General features: G+C 38.7%; 1 protein-coding gene across 6 annotated transcripts in view; it reads left to right on the top strand.

The window, feature by feature from the left end:
* The window catches only part of LOC137037550 (mannosyl-oligosaccharide 1,2-alpha-mannosidase IA), a 266,100-nt gene that overhangs the window by 95,025 nt on the left and 152,038 nt on the right, over positions 1–19,037 (top strand). For all 6 annotated transcript variants that reach the window (XM_067411643.1, XM_067411651.1, XM_067411608.1 and 3 more), the window contains exon 2: positions 14,658–14,754. In XM_067411643.1, coding sequence (XP_067267744.1) covers positions 14,658–14,754 — 97 coding nt within the window. The remainder of the gene's footprint in view (positions 1–14,657; positions 14,755–19,037) is intronic.

Below are 19,037 nucleotides of genomic sequence, written 5' to 3'. Positions count from 1 at the left end.
TGGCATGAGTGATGTGGAGTTTCTAATGATCAAGTAGGGAGTCGGTGCCACAGGACTCCACGGAGTGACAGAAGAGAAAGTATTTCTGTCTCGCTCCGTCTCACTCCGTTCTCAACGCTGAAGTGTGTAATTTCTGCACCGATATTGTCTCCAGGTGAAATTGCCAGCAGGTTCACATCAGGCAGGTTTCTCGAAAGCTCTTCCTGTCTGCCATTGGCTGGAAAAATGTTTTGGTTTTATTCATCATGATTTTATTGCATGGTGAAAGTGGCTGTTACCAGTATTAGAGCCAGATGGTTCGAAGTTTTAGCCACCCAGACTTTGAAATTATGCATGCAAACATTGCAAATCTAATCATTAGTAAAAGCTCAAGATCCTTTTGGTTTCCTTATAGAAACTACAGTATGTCAGCCCTGGGAATAACTAATTGAAAGTAGCAATGCTACTAAATGAACTACATTTTGCCTGTCAGTATATAAGCTTTATTTAAAAAATGCAGCTTTTCTAGGAACAAGCTAACAGCAGTATTGCATGTCAAAATGCGTCATTCATGCCTTCAAACTAGTTGCTTTTCTGCGAAATTTGCCGTTTTGAATCAAAATATGTCATTTATGTGAATCGTGTAGATCTGAAGAGGTTTTTTTTTTTTTTTTTTTCGGGTGGAGTGGGTCGTAGTATATTGCAAGCCCAATAAACCTCACAAGAATTGAAAATGGGCTACTTTCCTATAAACTGGAGTGAAACCAGAGTCACACCTCTCGAGCTGTCGTGATCTTTCCTGGCACTCTGTGGTGCATGACAGCGCCTTAGTACGAGCAGAGTGCACGTGAACCAATCATCTCTTTCGCTTTATTAGTTAAATAAACATGAATGAACATCTGAAGGTATGTTGAAAGATACAGTGCAACTTAACAAAATCCGTATCATGTCTCATCTAATCGCTCAATCAGCTCATGTTTAGCACTGTTATTAGGTATTTACTTTAAACTGTTTATTTTTTTTTTAGTTTTGTGTAAATGTATGTGTAATATATTATATTTGATATCAATCTTATTGAAATCCTTGCTTTTGTGGCAGAAGTGCCATGTCAAAGTGTGTTTGTTTGGGCAGTTCATTGAATTCAAATTACATTCTTCATCTGTATTTACTATTGGAGCTAAGGGGAAATATCTTTTAAATTATATAATTAGATTATGTGATTCATTTATTTAGAGCATATTCTTAACTGAATCATATTATCTAATTATATCTTTTAAAAAACATTGCACCCTTAAATGTTGGCAGTTTACTGCATGTTAGTAGTTTGTACAGTAGTGTGGTTAGTTGCATTTCTAAAAGAGTAGCTTGATTGTAGTTGAACTAATTTTAATTCTGAGTATATTGGCAACAGTTTCAGATTCGCTTCTCTAAAAGAGCGTCAGATGTATTGTACATGTGTGTGTATATAAAACAACTGTCTGCTGTTTGTGCTCTTTCCAAAATTGTGAACCGACAAGTGAAGTGAGCAAATATTTTCCTGGCTCCTGTTCTGCTGCCGGGTACATTTTAATCAGGGAACAGAACCAGCTGTGCAATTAGAATGCAGAGAATTGTCCAAACAAACACTTTTTGACATGGCATCTCTCCACCGCTGAGAAATATCGGCCATAAATCACATCACTGAAAACAAACTGCCCCTTTTAATAGGCAGTTACAACCCATTCCCTGGCTCACAATAGGGGCTGTTCGCCTCCATCTTTCACATTTGGGAGATTTAAGGCTCCATATAATCTGAGGTGTTGTTTTTGGTGAGTGTTTAATCACGTCTAGATTCTTTTTGAGCCTTCTGTTGATCTCAAGTGGCCTTCAGGGTCTTGAGTTGTCCTGAGTTTCGCAGACTGTGCATGTCTGAAATGGTTTGTGTGAAGCTGATCCAGGCCTTTTCTCTGCTGAAGGTCCCAGTGGGTCCCGGTGATGACACAGCAGCTCGTTAACACGTTTGTGACTGGCCAGCTTAACCTGCCAGATCTGATTTATTACTCATGATCCCTGTCCACCTCAAACCTTGCAGTTGGATGTGATGCCCTGTTATGTGTCTGAAGAATAGATTGTTTATCCATTGAAGCTACCTGGCTGAGATTTTTCCATTGCAATGCAATGTAGTTCTCAATGAAATGGTTCATCCAAAAATGAAAATTTGGTTGTCATTTAACCATGTTGTTCTAAACGCTATCAATGCCACCAAACATCATCCATGTGAAGTAAGTGATTTTGATCAAAATAAAATGATTTTCTCCCTCCTTTTTATGTTATGTTACATAATTTTAGTACCATTTTTTGCACTGTTGATATATTATATATGAAAAAAAATATATACATTTATTACATTTTTACTGTGTGCGCCCTCTTCTGGATTGGAGTGTGGATCACCTGTGACTGTATTCGTCATCTGATTGTATGCACCCTATATACCATTACACCCCTAATATATATATATATATACAATCTCAATCATATATATATATATATATATATGATTGAGGATTGTAGTATGAATATCTGAATGTCCCTGCTGTCTTAAATCAAATTTGTGTCGAACAGTTTCTTTCTCCATCGATTCATTTGTTGGTCTCCCGCTGCGGCCCTGAGGTCTTTTGGCAGCATTAGTCTGGCCCGGGCCACTTCCTTCAATCACTGGCCCACAGAGCCTTAAACATTATGGACTATCAGTGAAATTTGTGGTGCTGGTTTTGTGGTGGACCTTGTTTTTCTCCAGATTAGCCGCCTCCATAATAGGCAGCTGTTGCCTTGGGGCTGCAGGTAATCCTAAAGGTAAATCGCTTCCCAGACCAAATCACTCCGGTGGTCTGCGCCTGAAATTACTTGTGGTCTCTAGACTGGGGGTCAGCTGCGATTTGGACCAGACACGATCCAACAGGATCCCGGTGGAGTCTGGCCTACGAGCACCGGGTAATTGTAACAGCAGGAGAGAAGCGCTCGGAATGACAAAGGATAATGTGGCGTGAGGCGTTCGCCCACAAACTCGTTATTGTTCTTATGAGAATCTGTCAGTGTGTTTTGTATGGACGGCACCATTCACCTCACAATGCTGTTTTTCAGGCTTAGTTTAACATTTCGCATTGAAGACAAGTGCACTCATAAGGGATGTTTTGCAAATAAGTTAATAGTCCATTGTGTTTCTTTGCTGTTGTTAAAAGGACACTGAGGAAAGCCATTGTTTTGTGCCCTTGAATGCAGTTAATTGTGAGCAAAAACAGTGGTTTAGCAATTCCCACTAGTGCCTATTCAGCATGTCACATGAATGTACTCGTAACATTTATTTACTGAATGCTGAGGGGCTTGATTTCTACCTGATAGTTTGTTGCAGGGAAACGGCAGAATTGTGAACGAAAACAATTTTGTGTAGCTGCTCAAATCTATTTCTACTGAGCAGCAGAATGTTTATGCATTGCCGTGTCCTTTTCCACCCCAGTGAAACCATATATCACATAAGCAGAGGCTGTTAGTGAGGAATAGGTCAGCCAAAAATGCAAATTCTTTCATTATTTACATTCTCATACTCATATATTTATCTGTAGAAAACAAAGGGGCAAATTTTGAAGATTCTTTACGCTGCTCACACACCATAAAAGCATCATAAAAGTAGTCCATATGACTTGTTTGCGATATTCAAAGTCTTCTAAAGTAATTTCAGTGAATAATGACTTACATTTCAGTCTATTATATGATGATTAAAGACTCTGAAGTCATATGGACCAGTTTCAGTGTGTTTTAGTCCTTTTTGGGACTTGACATGCTTTAAGTCAAGCTTCATTTTTTGCCTTCATGTTGTTCCAAATGTTGGTCGAGGAAAGCAGTGATTATTATGTTTCTAGCATGTTATATGTTTGGCAACTGTTCTTCTAACCCTAATTGATGGAGTGTGTAGCTTTTCATTTCTTAAACATCCATGTAGGAAGACACATCATGGCCATATTCCAGGATGACAAAGCCACAGGCTCTATTTGTGAAAGGATGGTCGGGAGGGAGCATGACGAATCATTTTCATACATGAATTGGCACCTCCAGACCTTAAATTCGTTGAAAGTCTTTGGGATGTGCTGGAGGAGATTTTACAGAGTGCTCACCTCTTGCATTGTCAATACAAGATCTTGACCAAAAACCAATACACCTCTTAATGGAAATAAATGTTGTGACGCCTTTTATTTTAATGCTATTTGAGTATCAGAAACAACATTTATGGCTCAGTACATACTAAATTGCATTGTGAAATGATGTGAAATATATCATTTAGTTTTTAAAGGTGCCCTAGAATTAAAAATTGAATTTATCTTGGCATAGTTGAATAACAAGAGTTCAGTACATGGAAATGACATACAGTGAGTCTCAAACACCGTTGTTTCCTCCTTCTTATATAAATCTAATTTGTTTATAAGACCTCCGAAGAACAGGCGAATCTCAACATAACACCGACTGTTACGTAACAGTCTGGATCATTAATATGAACACCCCCAATATTTGCATATGCCAGCCCATGTTCAAGCATTAGACAAGGCCAAAACGTCTGGATCTGTGCACAGCTGAATCATCAGACTATGCAAGCAAGCAAGAACAATAGCGAAAAATGGCAGATGGAGCAATAATACCTGACATGATCCATGATATCATGATATTTTTAGTGATATTTGTTAATTGTCTTTCTAAATGTTTCGTTAGCATGTTGCTGTTAAATGTGGTTAAAGTTACCATAGTTTATTACTGTATTCACGGAGACAAGACTGTTGTTATTTTAATTTTTTAAACACTTGCAGTCTGTATAATGCATAAACACAACTTCATTCTTTATAAATCTCTCCAACAGTGTGTAATGTTAGCTTTAACCACAGAGCACTATCAAACTCATTCAGAATCAAATGTAAACATCCAAATAAATACCATACTTGCGCGATTAGACATGTCGCATGATGAACATTTTGTAAAGATCCATTTTGAGGGTTATATTAGCTGTGTGAACGTGTTTATGCTGTTTAAGGCAAACGCGAGCTACATGGGCGGGGAGCACGAGAATTTAAAGGGGCCGCAGCCTGAATCGGCTCATATTTAATGATGCCCCAAAATAGGCAGTTAAAAAAATTAATTAAAAAATATCTATGGGGTATTTTGAGCTGAAACTTCACAGACACATTCAGGGGACACCTTAGACTTATATTAGATCCTGTAAAAAGACACCTTTAAGTTTTTTGATTTCCCCATTCAAGTAAGAAGAAGTTGGTTGCCACTTGCGTACACAGAATTGCTACAAATATGTTTGCCAAGTGAACTAGCTTTCCTTGAAATGTGCTTTGATGAGGGTGAATAAATAGTGATGAATATTCTTTTGTTTTGGTGAAATATTCTTTAGTACTTCTCTGCTCAAAAACAGCTGAAGTACCAAAAAACCTTTGTAATTGTAAATATTGGACTGCAATTGATTCTTCAGACAGTTCTGAGTCACGACTGAGTCTGGTAGCTACTCATTTTGCTCTTAACCACCGTATTTTTGTCTCTACTTTTCCTGTCCTCTTGTGCTCCTCAATCTGCGTTCACTTTTTCCACTGCAGCTGCTTGCAATCAAGACCAACCAAGACCCTTCATCAGTTGACTTCCTCCTCGTCCATCAACCTCATGCTTTTTATGTGTTAGTTTGATAATTGCCTCAAATTACGTCTCTATCAAGAGTCTGAGGTCCATTACATATCAAAACCAATCTTTGGTTATTTTAGTGACATTGAATATTTTTAGAGCAGGAAGCTTGGTGGGTTTTACATAGTTGCTGACTATTGATTAAATATCAGCCTGACAAGGGCTCTTGCTGTGCCAGTTGATGCAGATTCACTGCTGTTAGTCGGCCAGAATCGGACACAAAATATAACAGTCGACTCCCAGGCTGACTAACAATTATTATCCACAGTCCAAGTTGGCAAGACTAGTTCATGTTAATAAAGCTTAAAGGAAACTTTGCTGTATTTGAAATGCATGAGGCATGAATTGCTTCTGAATGCTTCTGCAAAAGTGAGTCACAGTAGCCTGATGGCTAATTAACTATAAAGGACCCACTTTTCAAAGTTTTCTAAGTAGCTTAAGGGGATTAGACTTGTTCAGGTAGTTCAAAGAGTTTAAATGCCCCATGAAATTGTTAGGCGAGCGTATTTCCTTTATTGTCTTAATGTATATGGGCAAGACATACAGTATCAAAGTGCTTTTGCTTTTGCTCCATTTTTGCTTAATATCCTATAGTCTGTTAGCTTGCATCACATCCATGAATGATGATTTGCCACTTGTTATCGCTGGTCATAGATACATGTTATTAGGGGAGGGATATATATTTATATAAAATACATCTGTCTCAGTGGTCAGATTTTACTCTATGATCTACAGTGATGGGAATAACGGCATTATAAATAAATGGCATTACTAACGGCATTACTTTATTCTGTAATGAGTAATCAAATTAATTACTTTTTTTCTCCGTTACAGGGCCGTATACCGTTACTGACAAAAAAATAAAATGCCATGTTACTATAATTGAGCTCACTGAAGCGGTTTTCATCCGAGTAGGCTCTCTTTCAGCCATAGGACCTGCAAAGTTTTTTCTCTAGTATGTGTTGGGGCGGGTCTTTGTAATATAGGCTATATAGCACTCAAGTGCATGCATAAAGCTTGCCAGAAAGAACTGACAAAAGTAATAGTAAAATATGATGTTTCAAGCTTGCTATAGATATGTTACTCATGTCTGTGAGGCAAGCAGCTGCTGAGTTTCGGTTCATTTAGCCTATAAGACACGGTCCAGTTCATGTGCAAGTGATCGCGCCGGCGCCTCCATGTCATTATATTGTCTGCTATATTTGCTTATTTATTAAATCCAGACAATTGGTTGATGAAACAGTGATTAAAATTAAGATATTTTTTTTTTTTATAAAACGAAATTCACTTTAAACAAAGGCTTTTTACAAAACAAAACTTAATGAAGTGGTCAAAATCATGTCTGACTCACTCCATGTCTCCCGATATATTGCACATCTTATGATGTATTCTATCGTACTCATGCACTTCACTTTTCATAATCAAATAGATGAATTTAAAACATAACATAGGCCTATTTAAACATAAATATGAAACTATGTTTTCTTTAATGGCTACCAACACGTAGGCCTAGTACAAGCATAATTTATTTTTAGACTTATATTTAATATTAGGAGCTTCCAAGTTATTTGGCATATTTCTTTTTTTTTTTTTTTTTTTTTTTTTTTTTTAAGTAACGCAATAGTTACTTTCCCTGGTAATTAGTTACTTTTATAATGATGTTACTAACTCAGTTACTATTTGTGAGAAGTAACTAGTAACTGTAACTAATTACTTTTTTAAAGTAACGTGCCCAACACTGATGATCTACTGCAGCCCAAAGAATTCAGCACACAGTGTTTCTGAGTGTTTAACTAGTTGGTAAGTATCCTTTACAATACAGGTGCCAGTTACAACCCAGGGATGCAAACGCTGTTATCCAACAGTTTTCATGTTTTAATGCTCCTGTACACACTGCAAAAGAATCCAGAAATGCGTTTATGAACTACTGGCTGAAGTCAAATGTGGCTCCTCAGTCAGCAAATTTTAACATCATTAAACTCCATTTATGTCCACTCCTCTCTCATTCTAGATCATTACGAGGGTAGTTTGATGTTAACCTTCAGCCTGAATAAACAGAGCACATTACAAGGCTTCATATGTGATGTATCTGGGTTAAATACAAAGAATACATGCACTGATGATACTAGGCCACAATAAGAAAGACTGTAGACGTGAAATGTGCAGTACCAGCAAAGGAATTGCTAAATTATTGCATGTTTTCCTAGTTAGTTTTTCATATTGTGAAGCTATAATCATGCAGCATGTCAGATGATGTGCTTGTCCTCTGTACAGTTAGTCAGTGTGGATAGATTGATTATAAAAGTCACTTTTGTCTCTTATGTGTGTTTTGTAAATTAGCTTAAGGTCTGTCATTTCTTGACATTCAGTGATGTGCATTTCTCAGCAGAGGCTGTTTTGTTGTTGCATCAGTTCAGTGTGTCCTGATGTTTATTGTAGAAATAATTGGCTCGGTCGGCACCCATTACTGAGCTTTCTGTAAAACTCAGTTCATTATTTTACTGTAGTGCGTAGACGGCAAAGGCCCTGTCGACTTGTTGTCGTGTCCTACGTGGGTGAATGTTACAAAAACATGTCCAGGTCACATTTCACCACCAAATCATTTGAAATGAAATTTGCATAAAGAAAAGGGCCCTTGTTTTTAGGGCAATTAAGATTTTTTGCATTGTGTCTTATTTGTAATGACAATGGAGCAGCCTTGGTTATTTTTCTCATTCATTTTCTTCAAAGGCATTTTTAAAATATTCTTTAATTACAAAATTTTAAGCCTTGAACCAAACTAACCAAGTATCTGAAAATTTTAAAAGTAAAATTACTGAACCTAAACATACAAACTTGATAAAAACTGTATTAACTTTATTACATTTCTGTATGAAGGCCACAGTTTGTGAAGATTGTCTTAAGTTCACTTAAGTAAAAAGTGTTTTTTTTTTTTGTTTGTTTTTTTAAAGCCCTAAAAAATGTTAAAATTAATAGCTTTCAGTTATACTGTAATGTTGAATGTCTATAATTAATGTTTTAAAAAAAAATCAACTTCATCAGTACCAGTATTAGTATCAGTGATACTGGCCTTCATTCATAAAAAAAGATGCCATTAAACAAATATTTAAAATATACTGTCTTTAAGTTGTTTCTACATTAATTTGGAGAGTAACTGTGAAATGATTACAATATAAAACTATTAAAAACTTATTAACCATGATTAATTACAGAAATACAGATTTTTTTTTAATTGATTGATAGCACTAATAATAAATTGATAATTCAGATACATACTTACATTAATATATTATTTTTTAAAATATTTATTCCAGTAATGAGAATGGGTAAAAAGAGTGCTTAATTGCCATGAAAATAATGTCACAAATTATGCAAAAAAATCTAAATAGTCTTTATGTTCTTTAAGTAAAGAAAATGCGCTTGAAAGATTTGTTTTTACGGGGTGAAATATGCGGCAGACGTGTTCTTGACAGGTTACATGAGATTCGCCATGTTTGTTCTTGCTGAAGTTTATTGCAATCTGCTGGCTAGACCTCCACGCTGGGATGAAAGAGCTCAGCCAGATAAAAGCCCATTAACGGCCGCGTTCTCGCTTTCATCTCATCTGGGAATTAGATGTAACACACTGGGGGCTCATTATGTTTCCATTTGGTCAATATATATATTTCTCTCTTTCGGTGCAAAAACAGCTTTTCAGGCAAGCCGATATGCGAATGGTTTTGATGTGCCACGCAGGGATTTTGTGAGAGGCTCATGCAATTTTAAGATAGATGTATCACAGTGAGGAGCAATTTATCAAAGTGTCAGACATGGGAATGTGTTCTTCATTTGGTGGAAAGTACACTGAATGTTTCTGTAATGGGTTTATTTGCTCATCATTTAAGCTGTCCGAGCCATTTACATTGTGTGTTTTCGGAGAACTTAATAAAGACCTTTTGTCTCTGTGTATGAGACGTGATCTCATTATTTGTATGTAAATTGTGGTTGTAGCACACAGTGATACAGTGTCAACAAATGGACAGATTGTAAATCATAATCCTTAGATTTACAAGCTGTCCATAGAGATGCACAAATGTTTACAAATCCTTTTATTAGTACAATCTGGATTTCATGCGAGCACTATATATGCAAATACAAATGAGTGTACAGTATTATATCCATAGTGTTTGATGGTCATTTGGGAGTGTTGAGTCTGATGTGGACATGAATTAAGCAGCACAACTGTTTTCAACATTGATAATAATCAGAAATGTTTCTTAAGCAGCAAATCAGCATATTAGAATGATTTCTGAAGGATCATGTGACACTGAAGACTGGAGTAATGATGCTGAAAATTCAGCTTCGATCACAGGAATAAATTGCATTTTAAAATATATTCACATAACATAGTAATTTAAAATTGTAATGATATATTTCACAATATTACTGTTTTTACTGTATTTTTTATATCAAATAAATGCAGCCTTGATGACCAGAAGAGACTTCATTCAAAAAAATGTAGCATCCCCAAACATGTGAGCGAGTGAGCGAGTGAGGGAGTGAGGGAGCGAGGGAGCGAGGGAGCGAGGGAGCGAGGGAGCGAGTGAGTGAGTGAGTGAGTGAGTGAGTGAGTGAGGGAGTGAGGGAGTGAGGGAGGGAGTGAGGGAGGGAGTGAGGGAGTGAGGGAGGGAGTGAGGGAGTGAGGGAGGGAGTGAGGGAGGGAGTGAGGGAGTGTGTGAGTGTGTGTGTGAGTGTGTGTGTGAGGGAGTGAGGGAGTGAGGGAGTGTGGGAGTGAGGGAGTGAGGGAGTGAGGGAGTGAGTGAGTGAGTGAGTGAGTGAGTGAGTGAGTGAGTGAGGGAGTGAGTGAGTGAGGGAGTGAGGGAGTGAGGGAGTGAGGGAGTGAGGGAGTGAGGGAGTGAGGGAGTGAGTGAGGGAGGGAGTGAGGGAGTGAGGGAGGGAGCGAGTGAGGGAGGGAGGGAGTGAGTGAGTGAGGGAGGGAGTGAGGGAGGGAGGGAGTGAGGGAGGGAGTGAGGGAGTGAGGGAGTGAGGGAGTGAGGGAGTGAGGGAGTGAGCGAGTGAGCGAGTGAGGGAGTGAGCGAGTGAGCGAGTGAGCGAGTGAGCGAGTGAGCGAGTGAGCGAGTGAGCGAGTGAGCGAGTGAGCGAGAGAGCGAGTGAGCGAGTGAGCGAGTGAGCGAGTGAGCGAGTGAGCGAGTGAGCGAGTGAGCGAGTGAGCGAGTGAGCGAGTGAGCGAGTGAGCGAGTGAGCGAGTGAGCGAGTGAGGGAGTGAGGGAGTGAGGGAGTGAGCGAGTGAGCGAGTGAGCGAGTGAGCGAGTGAGCGAGTGAGCGAGTGAGCGAGCGAGCGTGCGAGCGAGCGAGCGTGCGTGCGAGCGAGCGAGCGTGCGTGCGAGCGAGCGTGCGTGCGAGCGAGCGTGCGTGCGAGCGAGCGTGCGTGCGTGCGAGCGAGCGTGCGTGCGAGCGAGCGAGCGAGCGAGCGAGCGAGCGTAATGAACGCGATATTGCGTGGCTTGTCAGTGATCTACGGTTCTGTCTATTAAATGGCGCTCCATTTGAAAGCAGGTGATGGCGATTTCGCGGTAATCAGGGAACCGGCTTTACTGACGAAATGCGCGTGACAATCGCATGTGATATATCGCCCAGCCCTAGTGTGAGTGAGTGAGTGAGCGAGCGAGTTCTGAGACCGTGTTCACTATATTGCTTACATTTATATTGCCAGCATAATCATCCCTACCGGGAATCAAACTCAAGGCCTTGGATTTAGCGTCATGCTCTACTGGTCACAAACAGGAAAGCTAATGCTGTTATCTAATCCTGAAAGTTAACTGCTAATATCCATGCTCACCAAAGCAAGCCGTTCTCGTTTCTGACTTTGTTTTTTGACTTTTGCAATCTCATTTACAGTTACGATAGAGAGATGACAGGTAATGATGTGGAGTCAACCATGGCTCAGTTTGCTGAAGCACATGTGCTAAACCCTAGGGTTCATCTCCAACAGCTTAGTCATGTTAAATTTTATGTCATGAAGAGTGCCAGTTCTCTGTAGACCGTTCATCAGGCTGACCTGAATTCATTTAGATGAATATTCACAGATTATATATATATATATATATGGGTCATTCACGAAAAGTGTAAAAGAAAAAACATAATGGAGACATAATTAATTTTGAAGTTTTATTAAGTGTTAACAATGAGATTATGTGGTTTTTATAATCAATTAACACTGCTTTTGTCATTTATTACAAGATGGACAAAATTTGTCACAAAAAAAGTCATTCGGTTTAACCAAAATTTCGGTTTTCGTATTTTCAAACAGTGCTAACAGGCTGATATCTAGCTAGCTAGCAAAAGGACAATCAAACATTTTATATTTAGTACAAGTTCTTAAAATATTACAACATTTTTCATGTTTTATAGCGGTTGTACCGAATGACATGATGTTTCGGGACAAGTGAAAACATGAATTTTTCAAATAGTTAAGAGAGTTAGTTACTTTGCTTCACGATCATGTGGTCCTTTGCAGAATGAATGATGTCACATCCTGTCACATGATATTGACCACATGACTTGATCCAAAATGATCCCTTTATATTGGTTACTCCGAATGACATCAATGACATTAATTTTTCCAGACATTCTTTCTCAAAGCAACGACTTCTACACATAATTTAATATCATTTTGCACTGTTGATATATGATGTTATAAAATCATGACAGAATAAAAAATAAATACATTTATTACATAATAAGATATTTTTATCACAAATTAAATGGCTGTATTGGCCTTTGGACGGTTAAACCGAATGACCTTTTGACACTTCAAAATCTTTAAAATACCTTTATATGTAGCAAAATATAATTCAAACCTTTTGGATTTAATAAAAGTGATCTAGTTGTACTACCTTACATACTTTGGATGTCATATCTTTGTTTTTTATTATTATTAAGGCCTTTGGACAAAAAAATAAAAAAAGACCCGTCACGTCATTGACCCATACATACTTTAAAATGGCAGTTTATCCCATTTTCCAGATGAAGCAGCACAACTGTTTTAAACATTAATAAAATTAAGAATTGTTTTTTGAGCAGTAAATCAATACATTAGAATGAGTTCTGAAGGATCATGTGACCCTTTGATCACAGGAATAAATTACATTTTAACATATATTCACATAGAAAACACATAAGGACATGTATGTTTGATTTTGCTGTGACAGCGATTTATTACATATAATCTGGACTGTGTTTATGAGATAAACTGTATATTCTAAATCTTTCAGCAGCTTTTTGTGTGGTTATCAGTGCCTTTACTGTAGATAAAGTGGACATGAAGTTCAAACAGGTAGAAAACCTGCTATGTATTTTCCTTTTCTTTGGCCCTGAACTCCCTGAGGAGAGAGTGTGTGGCCAACAAAGCTACAGAATGTGTGGAAACCAAAACGTTTGTGAGCAAAAAGCCCACTAGTGCTCATCACTAACAGAAGATCACAAAAGCTTTATGAAATGCACGACTCGTCCACATCCCAGCCCAGCTGCTCCTTCGTGTCGAGCTAAAATAAGTATCGCCATGTATCACAGTTGGAATTTCTTCCTGCTAATTCCCTATCATGTCGAGAAGCCTTTTTATTGCGTTGTTGGAGGTGATCCCACATCAATTATTGGCTTCCTCCTCCAGGGAAGAAAGTCTTTTTCAGACCTTGCCTTGTAGAGGTTGTTGGTGCCAGGCGCCATCCAAAGCTCCTGGCTGTGCTGAAATACTCATTCAGAGCTCAAGCCCAGGAGACATGCAGATCCATGACTGCAGATCTGCTGCTGGAGTTCAGAGGTTTGAAAGCAGCAGCAGCAGTAGAGCCGATGTTCTTTGTGATGTTCCTGCCTAAAAGCCATTCAAAAAAATTATAGGATTTAGGTAGAATTTTAAGTTTCGGTCTTTAAGTCGCCATGAAAAGGAAATTTTGAGACTTTTCTTCAAATATCCATGTGAAACTGCTTCTCAAACAAGAAGAAATGTAGGGCGGGGCTTGATTTAATCCATGTGGAATTGATTGGAAGGTTGGATGGTTGTGGTTTGTTATTGGTGGATCTCATGTGAGTGACAGGTTGCCCTGCCCTCATCATCAGAGAAGAGAAGAAATGGTGCTGCAAGAGAGAGGGGAAGTTATTACGACTAAAAGAATAATGATGTGTATGGATAAATAATTGATACCTGCAATATAATATTTTTGAAAGAAGGCTGATCAAGGCTGTGTTTATCTGATCAGTAAAAAAAGTGATAATGTGAAATATTATTACAATTTAAATAAGTGATTTGAATATTTTGTCAAATTTAATTTATGATCAAATCTGAATTTTCAGCATCATTACTCCAGTCTTCAGTTTCACATGATCCTTCAGAAATCATTCTGATATGCTGATTTGCTGCTCAAGAAACATACAATAAACATAGCAGTTTGTTTAATTGTGCAGTGGTTATGAGAAAACAACAATTATTGATGTGTTTATTAATTTATTTACTTGATAAAGTGTGTAGGTAATGATCCATTTCTTTGACGTTGTCTGTCTGTTCATAAATGTATGTATTTATTTGATTAATGTGATCCCACAGGCCTGCCCGTGTTACAGCACAGCCAATTATGACAGTGTGTTGCTTTCAGCAGAAATAAATAGACCTTGTGGAACATGATTGAATTCTTTGTTGTTTTTTCCTTGTCATTCATAACATCCCCATATTTCTTCTTGAAATGTTTCCAGCCTTCCGCTGAATTTATCCATGCTTCACTGCACCAGAAGTTTTGTCTTCTAATGCATAAAAGCCCACATTTTCTGTCATTGATGATCGGTGAATGTCTGCACTTGATGGCTTTAGAGGCATTTGCATCCTGATATCCTGTTTTTGCCATATCGAAGTACAGTAGGGGAACATTAAATGTTTCACTGGACGTGATTTCTCACATTTCAACCTGTTTGTTTTGTGTTTTCAGATGATGAAGTTTGCCTGGGACAACTATAAACAGTATGCTTGGGGCAAGAATGAACTTCGACCCCTCACCAGGAATGGACACATTGGGAATATGTTTGGTGAGTGAGGTTATCATTTTACATGCGCTCTGTGAGTTTTATTATTTTCTTCAGTTTGCAGGAGGTTGTCTTTTAAGGAAGCCAAAAAGCATTTCTGTCTCGTCTCACAGGATTGAATATGATTGTTGCACATGTCGTGCAAACTGATTGCAGGTTTAGGCTTTGTATGTTGTTATTGTTCTTCCTGGCTATTGTATTCTATTGTTCGCTCTATAACTCTCTTCATAATAAATCAATCTGCTTTCAATGCAGAATCAGTAATATTGGACGTCTGTCTAGTCAGAGTCATGCAGCTGTAGACCTGGTCATGTCGGACTATACAGTAATAATGCCACCTGTACTGTTGAAATATCAGCACACTTGACATTTCGAATGTTGCATTACTAAAGAAGTAAGGAAAATGTATTTTTACTGTTTATAGACAATACGAAAGGTCAGTACTGTCCGCTTATCTGAAATCAAATCGAGCGAATTAAGAATTATATTCTTATGAGCTCTTTAGTCTCAAGTAGACAGTAATATGACTGTCAGGACGATCTTGAACACTAACAAACGCATAGACAGACTAAAACCACTTGGAATATCTTAGCAACTGCATAGCAATGTATTGGCAATCACCAGAACACCCTGGCAACAGCATGGCAACATCCTGGTAACCAGCAGGGCACTAGCAACCCCAAATGTCAGACTAAAAAAAACACTCAGAATGTCTTAGCAATTGCATACCAACACCCTGGCAACCAGCAGAACAATAACAAATGCGTAGACAGACTAAAACCACTCAGAATATCTTACCAACACCCTAGCAACTGCAAAGCAAAGTATTGACAATCACCAGAACAGCATGGCAACAGCATAGCAACACCCTGGTAACCAGCAGGGCACTAACAACCCCAAATGGTAAACTAAAAAACACTCAGAATGTCTTAGCAATTGCATAGCAACACCCTGGCAACCAACAGAACACTAACAAATGCACAGATAGACTAAAACCACTTGGAATATTTTAGCAACACCCTAGCAACTGCAAAGCAAAGTATTGACAATCACCAGAACAACCTGGCAACAGCATAGCAACACCCTGGTAACCAGCAGGGCACTAACAACACCAAACTGCAAACTAAAAAAAACACACAGAATGTCTTAGCAATTGCATAGCAACACCCTGGCAACCAACAGAACACTAACAAATGCAAAGACATACTAAAACCACTCAGAATATCTTAGCAACACCCTAGCAATTGCATAGCAATTGCTTGGCAATCACAAATAACAGCCTGGCAACAGCCTGACAACATCCTGGCAACAGCATGACAACATCCTGGTAACCAGCAGGGCACTAGCAACCCCAAATGGCAGACTAAAAAAAACACTCAGAATGTCTTAGCAAATGCATAGCAACACCCTGGCAACCAACAGAACACTAACAAATGCACAGACAGACTAAAACCACTTGGAATATCTTAGCAACTGCATAGCAATGTATTGGCAATCACCAGAACACCCTGGCAACAGCATGGCAACATCCTGATAACCAGCAGGGCACTAGCAACCCCAAATGGCAGACTAAAAAAAACACCCAGAATGTCTTAGCAATTGCATACCAACACCCTGGCAACCAGCAGAACACTAACAAATGCGTAGACAGACTAAAACCACTCAGAATATCTTACCAACACCCTAGCAACTGCAAAGCCAAAGTATTGACAATCACCAGAACAGCCTGGCAACAGCATAGCAACACCCTGGTAACCAGCAGGGCACTAACAACCCCAAATGGTAAACTAAAAAACACTCAGAATGTCTTAGCAATTGCATAGCAACACCCTGGCAACCAACAGAACACTAACAAATGCATAGACAGACTAAAACCACTCAGAATATCTTAGTAACACCCTAGCAACTGCAAAGCAATGTATTGGTAATCACCAAAACAGCCTGGCAACCATATACTGTAGCAACACCCTAGTTGCCAGCAGAACACCAGCAACCGCATATGGCAGACTAAAAACCACTCAGAATATCTTAGTAACATCCTTGCAACTGCATAGCAATATATTGGTAATCACCAGAACAGTTTGACAACCACATAGCAACAACTTGCAACCTGCAGAACATGAGCACAGGCTAAAATGACAGATGACAGACTAAAAACACTCAGAATGTCTTAGCAACTGTATAGCAACACCCAGGCAGACAGGAGTAAACTGTCTGGCTGACATCTAAAGTGAGTTTTAGGGAATGGGGTGGCAAAAACACCATATAAATGGACTGTTTCAGCAACTTACTAAAGCACTGAATAGTTATGAATTGTTTTATGGTGTTTTCTACCAGAAAAGTGACATGCCTCAGATTCAGGGGTCAAACCTCCAGTACTTTATCACTTAATTGCTGTTTTCCATCACAGCAACTCAATTAGCCTCGGGAAACTATCTGTCTTACCAATCGGATGATCCGATGCAGGGTGTGAATTAGCCATTTTGTGAAAAATGCCTTTAGGCTTGGGAAAAAGACGTTCTACTTTGTGAAACAACTAATCCGATAAGCCGGTGGGTGTATGCGTTTCTTGTCGTGAACAGGTTTCCCGCCTCTTACAAGATCCCTGATTTTTATGTGTCCCTGTGAAGCCGAGTATGAGATTGAACGCTGTGTCCTTTGGTTCAATCCCATGAGTAAATATACCCACGGGAAGATTGCATCTGCATTTAGCCAACTTGTCGAAAACATGCTGATATACTGAAAGTCACTGAAATGTTACCTGTGAGCTCTGGGACAGAGGGACAAACATCTGCAGCATGTTCCACGCGCTCATATCTCATATTCCCTTTAATGCCTTTTTTCTTTTGGCTGCCTCCACATTCAGTTCCTGTTCTGAAGCTTTACTTTAGGGACATTTCTTTTTCATTATTGTGAAGCAAACTAGAAAATACAGTAGAAAACAGGAAATGAATAATTCAGAACCGATCCATACACAAATAATTCTCATATAGAAGGTGACTTATTTCTGTTCTGCCTACAGGTTTTCACATGTGTTATTTACATAGGAGAAGAAAAAAATGTTTTGGATACACTTTATTTTAAGGTGTCTTTGTTACACTGTAATTATACATTTAAGTATTGCGTATTATTAAGTCACTACATGCACTTACTATAGGGTTAGGATTAGGGTTTGGTTTGGTTTAAGGTTAGTTGCATGTAATTATGCATAATTTATAGTTATTACTATAGTAACTGCATGTAACTGCATGTATCAATGACACTGTAAAATAAAGTGTTACCAATTTTTTTTTATTCGTGGTGAGAGGTGACGGATGATAAAATGGTTCGAAAACAAGTTATATTTATCATGCACAATTGATAGCTATAGTCCTTGAGATTCATTCAGACAACTTGATTATGTGAAAAGGTTTTCTTGAATTTCATTTAATTGAGCACATTATTTTTTTCAGTGAAGGCTGTGAATCCAAACACAAAGCAACGCCCTAGCAACTGTATAGCAATATATTAGCAGTCACCAGAACACCCTGGAAACCACATAGCAAAAACCTGGAAACGTACAGAACACTAGCAACCCCATATGACAGACTAAAAAAACACTCAGTATATCTTAGTAACTGCATAGCAATACCCTGGCAAACAGCAGAACACTAACAAACCAGATGACATACTATCTTAGCACCCACCCTAGCAACTGCATAGCAATGTAATGGCGCTCAACAGAACAGCCTGGCATCCTGCAGAACACTAGCAACCCCATATGTCAGACTAAAACACTCAGAATGTCTTAACAACTGCATAGCAACACACTGGCAACCAGCAGAACACTAACAAACGCATATGACAGACTAAAAACCACTCAGAATATCTTAACAACTGCATAGTAACAGCCTGGCAACCACATAGCAACACCCTGACAACCTGCAGAACACTAGCAACCCCATATGACAGACTAAAAACACTCTGAATATCTTAGCAACTGCATAGCAACATCCTGGCAACCAGCAGAACAGTAACAAATGCATATAACAGACTAAAAACCACTTAGAATATCTTAGCAACACACTAGCAACTGCATAACAATGTATTGGCAATCACCAGAACAGCCCGACAACCATATAACAACACCCTTGTAACCAGCAGAACATCAGCAACTGCATTTGACAGACTAAAAAATAATCAGAATATCTTAGCAACTGCATAGCAACACCCTGGCAACTGCATAACAATGTATTGGCAATCACCAGAACAGCCTGGCAACCACATAGCAACACCCTGGCAACCTG

Source organism: Chanodichthys erythropterus, chromosome 2 (assembly GCF_024489055.1).
Source record: "Chanodichthys erythropterus isolate Z2021 chromosome 2, ASM2448905v1, whole genome shotgun sequence".
NCBI lineage: Eukaryota > Metazoa > Chordata > Actinopteri > Cypriniformes > Xenocyprididae > Chanodichthys > Chanodichthys erythropterus.
The sequence above is the reverse complement of the archived record's forward strand: the minus strand, read 5'-3'. Positions and strand labels throughout refer to the sequence as shown.